A 13,437-nucleotide genomic window follows, 5' to 3' on the forward strand; every position below is an offset into this window, starting at 1 on the left:
AAAAGAACATCTCTTCTAGCATTGTGAATTCTTCTCATAAAGGTTTAGCTTGGAGTTTACTTAATGAGCCTGGCTTTGCAGCGAGAACATTTTTCTTCCCCAAAAGAGAGATTTTTTAGTAGTTGAAGAAGATGATTTTGGTCTTCTAATTTCAGAATGTAAATGCTCTGGCAATTTCAGTTTTCTGGTAGATCCTAGTTATTATCAATGAATCTTGAACATTTGTTATTTGCCTTATTCCATTTACTATTAAAGCCATTCCCAAGAAACCAAACATTTTAATAGATTCATCTGAATATTAAAGAATTATTTTATACAAAATGGCGAGTGTTATAACATGATTTACTATTCTATATTCCTAAACTTAACAAAAGAAAAAAAAACTGTTCAGGTATTCAATGGAAAACAAACTTGAGATTTAGTGCAGGTAACAATAGCTGAGGAAAATGTGATAAAAAGATTTCTTTTCATTTTAGAATTGATTATTTTTAAATGCACCAGATAATTTTCTGAGGACCATTCACATTCAATGTTGAGATTTGTTTTATTAGTGGCATATACAAAGCACCATATAATATAACATATATAATGTAGAACAATCATGAATATGTAATTAACTGTAGAAATAACTGCTAAGCAAATATAGCAATATTTAACACAGGATTTCTAAAACCATTACATATTCATTACTTTTTTCAAAGTTAATGTCCCATGTTTTATTTTATAGATTTTGTCTATCAATTTTTATGCAGTTGGCACTTTTGGGGGCTTGAAAATAGCTGCTATCTTCTGTACAGTAATGTTACAGTTTTATACAAACTTCAGAAATATGACATTTGGAATAGTCTTTATGATCCCCTTCTAAGTGTTCCATTTCACAAAACAGCAAATACTCTGAATGCCTTTCCTCCTGGAGGATTCTGTAAACTGCGGAAATGAAAAAAAAAAATATTGATGTCATCTCTAAACATAATCCTTCTAATAAATCATGCTGTCTTATGACAGTTATATGAATCCAGACGATTAACTTTCTAAGGCCACTATAATTTGTAGCTATTGGAATGTGTGAGTGAGGATGGCATAATTCTTTAAATTTTGGTTGTACGCTAGACTGAAAGTTCATTAAAGAAATTGAAGATGTGCAATAGGAGTAATAGTAGTCTCTAGAAAATGTCACAAAGTCTGTATCAAGTTTTCATATTTTATTTCCTTTGATTCTAATAAAACAGAGCTAGGCACTCATCACTCCACTTTTTTGAGGTAATGCAGAGACTCAGTTTACAATTGATTTTTATAGACAAAAGTTAACTCCAAGTCAAAAAGATGTCTGATACTTAAGCAATATTGTGGAGTACTAGGTCAATATCATTTCTGACAGAATTTAAATTATATTGCTATTGCATAGATTAATTCTTCATAACATCCACATTCTCAAGGAAATATTAGCAGGAAAATTTAATGGTGAAGTCTGAAAAGATTCAAGAATTTCTTCACCAAAATGGGAATACACACACACACACACACACACACACACACACACACACACCACACACAAAGCATGCAGTGTTATTTTGGAGGTACTTTTAAAACAGAGTTAAAAGTAATGAGAACCATAAATTCTACTCTTTATTAAATTGTTTATTTTTTATTTGGCATCAATGATTAAACTACATTTTGCTTAAATTTCTAGAAATTAAAACATATTGATAAGACCATTAATCATTATTTCATCTTTCAACTAGAAGCTTTTGAAGTTTTTGCTTTTTTACATAATTCTATTGGCTTAATAATTTTAAAAGATTTTAAAGGCAATACACGATCAATACAATGAATGCTAAGAAAGAGATAAAGTGTAAGTGCTTTCATGTATTTCTTTATATATATGTAATAAAAGGAAGAATCTTAGGAGTTTTTTAAATTTTTTTTTAATATTTATTTTTTAGTTTTTGGCAGGCACAACATCTTTGTTTGTATGTGGTGCTGAGGATCGAACCCGGGCCACCTGCATGCCAGGCGAGCACGCTACTGCTTGAGCCACATCCCCAGCCCTGGAAGAGAATTTTAAAGTGAGAAAAATGATGCAGAAACCACAAATGTGCATACACACACAAAATATATGGATGGACACACATGCACCAAGTTTTTCACACAAGCAAATGGTCAAGTTCAAGGTTTATCTCTGAGCCCATAGCCTTAGTGTGGAGTCTGAGTTCAGGGATTATTAAGTTATGTGACCTTGGGCACGTCAATTATTTAACCAACTTGGAACATCAGTTAACATGTATATACATCAGAGTTGACAGAACTGAATAGACATTATGGGGCTTTTGGTGAAGTTGAGAGAAAATACTTAGAGTATGGTAGTGCCTAGTGTCTGGAATATTCATATCAGATACTCCAAAATTATTATTCTCAATTTTGTTAGAATGCCATTTTATAGCTTCAAGATGAATTTAAGAAATATAAGCAGTGAATGGAATCATATCACTCAGGTTAGCTTATAATGGAAATATCAGATTCTATAGACTCAAGAATTCACTTTGCATATCATATCTGATTCTCAAGGCCAGGAGGCAAGTTATTGAGAAATCCCCCTCTCAATAATGGCCTCTTGATATGATCTCATCTGAATATAGATACTAAATGCAGATTTGTCTTTTTATGAGGCTGATACCCAGAAGGTTATGTGAAAGACAATCTAGATATCCTGCATGGCATATCCTGTGGTGTTCTTTAGAGTAACTAGTTGATATACGAATCCTCCATTGGTAATTTTGGAAATCCCAAGAAACATCTAAAAGTTAGGGATTTTATTCTGTGTCTATACAAATAAGTGGGACATAACATTACTTCCAAAGTACCGATAATTTCAAAAAATCATTGAGGGTTCATTTATCTTATTATTTATTAACACTTGATAAGGTGAGCCACATGAATTTTTCTCAAATCCCCAAGTATATATAACACTAATGAGCTAAATACCATGAGAGGACCTGAAAGAGTTCATTTACAACATACAAGGCATCCAAGTTCCAGTGAAAAAGAGAATTTGGTTCTAGGGAAAATCAGACTCATTGTTTTTGTCAAATACTTTGTCAGATAACTGGATTAGAGAAATATTCAGTGCCTTGTTCACCGAGAAAGAATTAAGTATAAAACCTAATCTAGAAAATCCAAAAGAGGATGAAATAAATTTCCTAATTATAAGAGCAATTAACAAAAGTGGTTCTGACTTGTAATCCGATTTTCATGTTGATTTTTATAAGCCTGCAGGAGACAGGCACCTCTGGTACTGCAGATTCTCCCACCCCTGGAAAACCAGTCGTTACACAAGAATGTAAAGGAAACACCCAAGCCGGGTCGCCTAATGAAATCATGTGCAAGTGGGTCTGCTGTGAAGCAACCATACATCACAAGGTGGGTACATGAAAACAATTGCACACACTACACATACACATACACACATGCTTGTTTTTACCTTTCTGAGAAGATTCCATTCTGAAAAGAAGCCATGTAAGTCTTCCTTTTGTCCACAGGCATAACATCAACATAACCACCATGATTTTGAACCACTCCAGCATGTCCTGCTGCTCCGCAGATACTGGACAGCTGAGGAGGCAAGGAGAAAAACGTGCCACTATTAGGAAAGTACTGCGGAACTTGCACAGCCTATTCTTCTACTTCTGACATCTGTCTATGCAGCCATTTAGGAGTTCCTGGACAATGTTTGGCATATAAAGCAATGTTTCAAAAGGCACAAAGTCAAAGCCAATCCTGAGAAAGTCTGAAGGAAGATGTTGAGGGTGGCTGCCATGGTAACACCCTTCCACCATCTAATCTACAAACACTAGTGCTGTACAAAAAACAGGCTTTTATAGTCAAAGCAATAAAAAAGCAAATTAGGTCCTTTTATCTCCTCAGGGTCCTATGTGTCATTATTAAATTTTACCCTTTGCTGATGCATACTGAAATCAGTCTGCTGAAATGTTCATAGGCTGGATTATCTGTGCCTCATTCATGTTCCCTTTTGACTTCCATATAACCTTAGTTCTATATATCTCTATGGTCCATTTGCCAAAATATGGGCATATATTAAATGGGGATTTTTTTCCTATTACATAATAAAATTCTATGCAGAAATGTTTTGCCCTACAGAATAACACAAAGTGACGAGATTACAGATTACACTGTTATATTGTGTGCATTTACAAATATGTAGCAATGAATTCCACTATTATGTGTAATTATAATGCACTAATAAAAATATTTATGACAAAAAAGAAAAAATTATAGCTTCTACTTAGATTTGCAACGGTTATTATTACTCTGGTTTGAAGGACCTGACATTAGTATTAGAAAAATGGCTTTGTTTACAATGTACCAGTTACATAATCTGAATTTAATACAATTTCTATGAAGGAGAAAATTACTGTTTCAAGTCTAATACTTTCAAAATTTTTAAATGAATCCTAAAAGTCAAATAATTTCTTTTGGCCTATCACAGTCTTTCCTAGATTTTACTATTGGCTTTAAGTCAAATGTTCTACCAAAATTTGTCGATAGCTGAGTGCAGCCTAAGGAAATCCCATAACAGGAAATGCCTGAACTGTTTCAGTATAGAGCCACCCACCTCAAATCCCCATGGGTCTTTCCCAGTCTCATTGGCATGTTCTGTTCTTATCTCTCTGCACATGTGGGTGATTGAATATGCTTTTTTAAAGTTCACATAAGCGTGTATATCTTACGTGACCTTGCTTTCTCGCTGTGCTCTGAACTCTGTGCCATCAGTCAGTATTTATTAGCTCAGAGAGCCTGCAGCCAGGCTGTTTAATCCTTCTCAGGCTTTTCCTATCTCACAAAAATACCACACATCTAAAACCTTGTGTCCAGACTCTAAGGAGGCATTTTATTGACCATATGAAAGGCCCACACTGAATTCATAATCGTATCCAAATACAGTTCATAACACATGGAAATAGAAACAGTTCTGTACATATATTTTTGCTCTTCTGTTAAAAGGGTAATATCAGCATTTTTCCCCCAAGGCAACAAAAGTGCTTAGATGATAACATTCACTAAATCCAAACACTTTTACTATGTTTGACTATTGTTTAGCTTACAGCTCTGCAGTCAGCAGGCATTCCAGCTGAGTTCAAAAGTCAGAAGTTTTTTTTTTTTTCATATCCATACTTTGTAAGAATATATTATTTGAAAGAAATAAGAATTTTCTCCATACATATAGTGGAATTTTGTAATGAATGTGAAATTAACAATCTGTAATAAACTACAAATAAAAATTCAAGGCAGTAAAATGTGCACGTTCTAACTCTACAGTGTAAAGTAGGAGAGGGCGGAGAGAAAGAGAAATCCAGAGGGAGGTAATTTGGTTGACTCCTGCTCATCTTTCTATATCAACCTTATTTAAAGGGATTATATATATTGTAGGAGCTGGGAACCCTGGAAATTATTGGTTTAATCTGACTCTGCACTCCCCATGTGACTGTAATTTTTATATTGCCAACTTACTCCCTAAAGAACCAAATAATGATACATATTATCTACCCACTTCACTGAGATAGGAAGATAAAATGATCTCAGGATACAAGATCTAACAAACTAATTCTAGAAAATGGTGGCTTCAAGGTATAGAATTGAATGGACTATTCTGAAAGACTTTTTTACAGGCATGACTAAAATTAAAAGTTCTGATGCTTAATGGGAAAATCAGAAGAAACAATGCTTCTGGAAGTCTCTGAAGAGTCCAGATAGACATATTCCTACACATTCATTAGTTGTTTTCAGCAAATATTTATGTGTAAGATATTTGCTTAGTGTCTGATGCCACTGTGTGCTCTAGGTTCTGTCAGAGCAGGAACAAGCATAACTTGGCAGATATCGAAGAAGTGATGAAGAAATGATGGACAGCACAGCTGCTGCCCTTGAGGAACTCACAGACTAATAAGACAGACAGGGTAACCAACAGGATACCTAACAAAATAGGTAAAGTGGTAAAGGCAACACAATAGGAGATTAAAGCAGGATGAATTCATGCTTGAATTAAAAGGCATAGCAAGGTACCTCACAGAGAATGTAGCAATAATTTGGAATATAAGAAACAGCCATGATTTTGACAGAAAAATTTCAAAAAGGGTGTATTTCAAAGAGATAAGAATATAAACATAAATGTGAGGGCTATCAAATTCCAGGTATCTGTAGGACATTTAAGCTGCTGACAGTAATAATGCAAATTGCAAATCTAAAGCTTGTAACGCTTAGAATGGGAGAATAATTTCAAAGCTGAATTTGGGAAAACCTTGGACTCAAATGAATGTTTCAAAAGAGACAAGGTGGTAATATGCATATTTCAGGCTTCTTTACACAATCAGATTCTTGTGGTATTCTATTGAATAAGTACGCTCTTACTTTGGATTGTGTAGAGGGGAGTGAGAGGAGGGGTGGGGGGGTTGGCAATGCTAAAGACAGTAGAATGAGATGGATACTATTACCCTATATCCATGCATAACTACACTATTGGTGTGACCCTATACTCTGTACAGCCAGAAGAATGAAAAGTTGTGCTCCATTTGTGTACAATGTATCAAAATGCATTCTACTATCATGTATAACTAATTAGAGCAAACTAAAAAATAAAAACAAGAAGATTCTTAAATTTGTTTTTGTAACTCTTTGGCTTAGAAATCTGTGATGGTTTCTACATGTCTACAGCATGAAATCTAAACTCATCAGCATGACTTTCAGCGTCTTCACCTATACATTCCCAGAGCAGATTCTTCTCTCTCTTTCAGACTAATTTGGCTGTGGCCTTTCTTAGCTCCAATTTTCAAGGTATGGCTATGAGCAACACATTTAATCCATGTATTTGTAAATATCATGCAAACCACCCAGAATGTTCCATAATCTCCTCTACCAACCAACACTTTAAACCTTGCTCAAAGTACATTTATCCATAAGGAAACCATCATGGTTAATATTCATTGTTCAACCCTCTTAAGTCATCTACTTACAGCATACATGCAATTAGTTTCCTTTTGTACTTTAGGGAATGATCTGATTTGTATTCTAAGCTACTTCTCAAGTAGATCTTTTTAAATATTTCAACTAAGTTTATTAAGGAATAATTTACATAGAATAAAATTTACCAATTCAACCTTTTCTAAAAAGGCATACAGTTCAGTGACTTTGTCAAACATATAGTCATGTAACCACTATAATACTTTGTATGCATTTAGCAAATTCTATGTTTAGCAAATTCGTAATCATCCAATTTATACTTCAGATGTGGATGAATTAAAAGGAAGAAAAAATAAAAATGCATTTTCCTTCCCAATAATGCCTCCAAGGTTATTCCTTTAAGTGCCTGATATAAAATACATGAAAAAGATATATGCTAGGGAGTGATATGGGCCAAATCATATTGTCATATTGTGTGTATGTAGGAATATGTAACAACAAATCCAATCATTATGTATAACTATAATGCAATAACAAAAACTGTGGTGAAAAGACATACTGGAAAGATATAAATAACAACTTATGCAAAATAAACTATTTTACACTCATATTTGCACATGAATATATTCATTTTTCAGTAATATTATTGAGTAACTGTTCCAAGAGTAAGTCTCTGGGTAAAGAAACTTTTCTTATTCTCTACATAAAGGCACATATATACATTTAAATACATGTATATATTTTTATATAAGCATGAATATTGAGATCTGTATTAATTAAGATACTTACATCAGAGTAAATTCGAGATCCAATTACACGAGCATAATGTGGATTTGCCTGCATACACTTACAAGGACAATATACTCTGAAAAAAAAAACCCATGTAATGTAAGTGGTTTACATCAATCATTCTTATTAATAAGGACATACACATTCATACACAGAACCAAACTCAACATTGTAAACCCTATTATTTTTTTCTCTCCTGAAGTATGTCAATAGTACAAGCAGGCAATTGGCACAATTGCTTCTGTTTATTTTATCCACATCTAAGTTTCAGCACAAATGTGAGATCTTAAATTTAGTCAGGAAGACATTTAACTTGGGGATTCAAAGCAGAAGAAAACACCAAAAGCACCTCTATGCAGTGGGGAATCTGCTACTCATTGTGTCTGTAGAAAAATGTAGTCAACAGACAACTAGGAAAATCTGAGTCACTGTCATAACATCTCATAGTTCCTTTTCTGTTTACATATTTTGTCTTATATTCAATTCATGGCTTTAATTATCATTTACAAACACCTGATTTTCAAAGACATACTGGAAAGATATAAATAACAACTTATGCAAAATAAACTTTGTATCTGCAGTTGGGACTTCTTTTATTCAAAAATTATAGTTGGATGAGGTGGCACATGCCTATAATCCCAGAGGCTCAGGAGGCTGAGTCAAGTTCAATGCCAGCCTCAGCAAAAGCAAGGCTCTCTCTCTCTCTCTCTCTCTCTCTCTATATATATATATATATATATATCTCCTGCCATTTATTCAACCCTCCTGTTAGTTTGAGGTCTAATAAATATCTCAAATTTATTTTGTATAAATAAAAATTCCTAATATCTACTCCCCAAATCTATTTCTTTGTAGGATTCCCATCACAATACATGGTATTTTCATTATTATAGGAGTCTCAGCCAAAATCTTTATTCTACCCATGGTCCCTTTGTTTATCTCACACCTTACATTCAACCCAGCCATTTCTATTGGCTACACCTTAGGATATATCTAAGATCAGAGAATCCCTAAGCATCTCAAGCTCAGTGACTCTGGATTCTATCATCTACTGTCAAATTGACCACAACAGGCTCTCCAGGGATGATCTTGTTCATTACTGGTTCTCTCCAATCTATATCCATATGTATAAGTCCAAACACATCATTTCTCTGCTTCAAATACTCCAGGGGCTTTCCATTTCATTCAAAGAAATGACAAGATGCTTAGAATGTCCAATAAGCCCTGCATATTCAGTACACCATTAACTTTCTGAGCTAAACACTCCTCTTTTCCTTTCTCACTCTGCCCCAGTCATGATGGTTTGACATGATATTTCTTAAACACAATGTGATTCTGCCTTGGGACATTGGGACATAATCATATTCTTCTTTGCATAAAAAGTTCTTTCTCCAGATATCCTATTGCCTGTTATCTGATTGGATTAGTTCATGTAAAACAAATTTCCCAAAACTTTATTTAAATATAAAGTTCAATTATCAGTGTTTAATAAAAAATATTTTCAAATCTACTCCTAGAGTTCAAGAAACTGTCATATAGCACATTTTTAAAGATCAATTGCTCTTCTTAGTTTATTCTCTCCCCCTATCTAGTGTACACACATGCACATGCATGCAAGCATGCGTGCCAACACATATTCATGCACTAAAAGGAAATATAAACCAACATTGGAAAAACTAAAATTAAGTTTTACATATTAAATGAGATTCTCAATATAACAACTACATGAAAATCACTGTGGATGGTGGTATCAATGATTTTCAAAATTTTCATTGAAACTACCTTAACCAATTAAGCAGCTCTTCCTCAGGATAGCTTTTAAAAATAGCTCTAGTTCTTATTTCTAAAATATGCATAACACTGTATACTTCAGACTGTACATATTTCATATTTCAATATCTAAACCAGAACTATTTAAACAATAAGAAATAAATAAATCTGAGTGTTTTATAACTTTGAGTTTAAAAATTGACTATTATAAAAGAGAGTGTTGCAGAGCACAATGGCACATGCCTGCAATCCCAGTAGCTGTAGGGCTGAGCCAGACTCAGTAACTTATAGAGGCCCTAAGCAACTCAGTGAGACCCTGTCTCTAAGTAAAATATAAAATAGAGCTGGGGATATGGCTCAGTGGTGGAGTGTCCCTGAGCTCAAAACTGGTAGCCCCATCTCCCTCCCAAAAAATACATTGTCTGGGGTTTTAAAGAACGAAGGGTGTCCCATAGACTGGAAAATGAGCTGACTATATTTGGGAACTGTTGGACATTCACTGCCCTCCCACTGGTTGTAAAACTACCTGCTATGCCCTTAAAGTCATGCTGTGTGAACTCTACCTTACTTATATTTAACACTTGGTTTACAGAAGGCCAAGGTCAATAGCTTTGAGGTGAGTTAATATCTACTTAGTTAAGTTCAGGTAAAAACAGAAAAGACAGGGCAACTTTTTTGCTTATATCCTATATCTATTTTTAACATCTCGTTACGTTCTACAGAGAAGATAGGCAGTGATCTAGTAAACATTCCATTATCTATATTTTGCCTGTAAGCCTTGAATTAAAATGCTAACACATTTTAATGACACTTTTACATCTTAAGTATTCAATAACTTTAAAGACCTAATTATTTATAGATAAATGTAAAGCAGGATAAGATTTCTAGTAATACAAATGTGTGTGCGCACACGCGTGCATACACACACACACACACACACACACACACACAAATTCTACAGTTTATTTTAGGTTATTCTGTAGCTATGAAACCTCCCAAGGACATGACTATGCAAGCAGTCCTTCATATCCTTCATTAGCTACTTTATTTATATTATCCTTGCCATTGTTCTCCAGGATATACCCTTAAGTAAAATAAAACTCTAAGGTAGATATATCAATCATATAGTTCCCTAAAAGTTATAAACTATTATATCAGTGATACAATTATGACCTAATTTATGAGCTATTAAAAATTTTACATGAGAAAAGATAATCTTGGTTTCACTATTCAATAAAACAAAAAGTTAAAAAGTGTATAAGGAGGTACTTTCCAAACTACATAAGGTAAAAATCATGTATAAATTATTAACTCTATGGTTTTAATATTTGGTGAAAACATAATAAAATTGAAATTTAAAAATTTATATCATTTTCCTTTTTTGGATGTTTCCCTTCCTGGAATAAGACAAGAAGTAGGAAACTCATTAATTAATATTTCACTTGAATGATTTTTCTCTATGGGAAAAATATTTTTATACATACTGTGAGAGAGACAGAATTACCATTTGTTGAGTATTTACTTAAGAAAGACTTTATAGTCTATGCTTCATGGAGATTATGCTTATTATTTATTCCTACTCATTTAGCTGCATGGGCCCTAGCATAGTACTGGCATATATTGAATAATAAATATTTATAAATGTGAAATTTTGATGCTAAAATTCATCAACTTCACCTATCAATATATCTCTACTTCTCCCTATAAACATATAATCTGTAAATACAGGACTAGTCTGAAAAAAATCCTGCAAAATTTTCTAAAATTACATAATGACTTAATCAAATCAGTAGGCTTTGTAATAGCATAACTGGTGAAGCTCTAGAAACAGAAGATTATATTATTATAACAAATTTTTAACATAGCCAGGCAACAAGTAGCACATGCCTATAATCTTACTGGATTGGGAGGTTAACACAGGAGGATCATGAGTTCAAAGCCATCCTCAGCAAAATTGAGGTGCTCAGAAACTCAGTAGGACCCTGTCTCTAAATAAAATATAAAATAAGGCTGGGGATGTGGCTCAGTGGTCAAGTGCCCCTGAGTTCAACCTCCAGTACCCCAAAAAATAAAAATATAAAAAATGTTTAACATATAGTTCATTTGTGGTCAGATGGTGAAAAAGTATACAAAGAATTTCATACAATAAGGGATCCTCAAAGTATTTCATCCATTTTGTAATCTGCTGACTTTAATAAAACACATACACTGAAGAATCCAAAAGTCTCAAATCAGTATGCACCAAGTTAGCTGACCAAAAACATTACAACAGTATTCTTGCATTAGAGTAGAAATAAAAGGATTTGGTGTTCAAAAGGAAACAGGTTAGATATTCCTGTGTGAAATAATTGATACCTTAAATCACATCAATAATTGAGAATCTTCCTTCTGACAGATGAAGTATTTGCTTTCCTGTATCAACAACATAGTCTTCTGTTACTTTGTCAACAACAAGCTCATTCTTTAACTGAGATATTACTTCAGTTTTAAAAGGGTTTTCCTAAGTAAATAAATTTTACTATATAATTAGATTCCTTAATTTTTTTTTGGCGGGGGGGAGGGGAGTTAGCAGGAATTGAACTCAGGAATGTTTGACCACTGAGCCACATTCCCCAGCCTTATTTTGTATTTTATTTAGAGACAGAGTCTCACTGAGTTGCTTAGTGCCTCACTTTTGCTGAGGCTAGATTTGAACTCATGATCGTCCTACCTCAACCTCTGTCATCAAACTACCATTATTTCTCTAAATCTCATTATGAGTTTGGGAAGTAGCATGTCTATGATTAAGACAGTATGTGTAGGCACATAGTTTACTTTTCTTCTGTGTTGATGATGGCTTGTGGATGTACTGTTCCTCTAATAGTGTTCATCTTAGCTTGGTTCAGAAAAGTGAAGACTTTTTCTTCATTATTTTATAGTAGATAAATTTCATTATAATTTTTAAGAACATATTAAAAACTAAAAGAAAAGCAGACATAGGCCTTTTGACTTATGAGTTGCAATTAGATTAATCTAATTTAGAAACTGAATAGCAATGCTAAAACTACATCATTTCAGTGTCTATGGAGGAACATTTTATAGAAAGAATGTTTTTGTATCTCAAAATTCATATGCTGAAGTCCAAACCCCATTGTGACTTTGTGATAGGACCTTTATGAAGGGAATTAAGGTTACAACATGACATAAGGGAGGGCTCCTTACCAAATATAAGAATTAGTGACCCTCTAAAAAGAGATACAAGGGAGTAAGCCCTTTCTCCAGCCACCATGTGAGGACACAAAATACATGATGCTGCCTGACAGCTAGGAAATGTCCCAATAAGTAACCAAATCATACGGCAACTTGATTTTGGACATCCCAAACCTCTAGAACTGTGAGGAAAACATTTTTGTTGTTTATACCATCTGGTCTATGGCATTTTATTATAGTAGCCCAAGCAGACTGATAAAGAACTCTTTTGTAGTAAATATGAACATACAAATCACATGCACCATCCTTGTTGCTAAAGAATAGCAGTAAGTACTCTGAAATTTGGAGAAGACATACTAGGAGGGCCAGGAGTGTGTGAAGTTTGTGAAGTCCTATCACTTTTTACTGCTTAGCAGTTCAAGATCATATGTATATGATCTTTTTTTATAGTCAATAAATTCCACTATAATTTGAATCCTGGAGACATAGAATTTCATGTAAAAACAGACTAAAGCCAGACACACACACACACACACACACACACACACACAAACACAAACATACATATGCACATATACATACACACATAAGAAAATTTAGAAAACATTACCTTGGGCAATGTGAAGCAGGCTTATGAAATGGACAGAGCTGTTTCACAGTAGTTTCACAAGTCACAGCCTGAACTGAAGAATAAAAGCACAAAACAATAAGTGACTC

General features: G+C 33.8%; 1 protein-coding gene across 1 annotated transcript in view; it reads right to left on the reverse strand.

The window, feature by feature from the left end:
- Positions 1–875: 875 nt before the first annotated feature.
- LOC144374358 (cysteine-rich secretory protein LCCL domain-containing 1-like) overlaps positions 876–13,437 on the reverse strand; it is a 157,529-nt gene continuing 144,967 nt past the window's right edge. The window contains 4 exon segments of the mRNA XM_078037212.1: positions 876–927; positions 3,479–3,609; positions 7,762–7,837; positions 13,331–13,403. Coding sequence (XP_077893338.1) covers positions 876–927; positions 3,479–3,609; positions 7,762–7,837; positions 13,331–13,403 — 332 coding nt within the window.

This window comes from Ictidomys tridecemlineatus, unplaced genomic scaffold (assembly GCF_052094955.1).
Source record: "Ictidomys tridecemlineatus isolate mIctTri1 unplaced genomic scaffold, mIctTri1.hap1 Scaffold_66, whole genome shotgun sequence".
NCBI lineage: Eukaryota > Metazoa > Chordata > Mammalia > Rodentia > Sciuridae > Ictidomys > Ictidomys tridecemlineatus.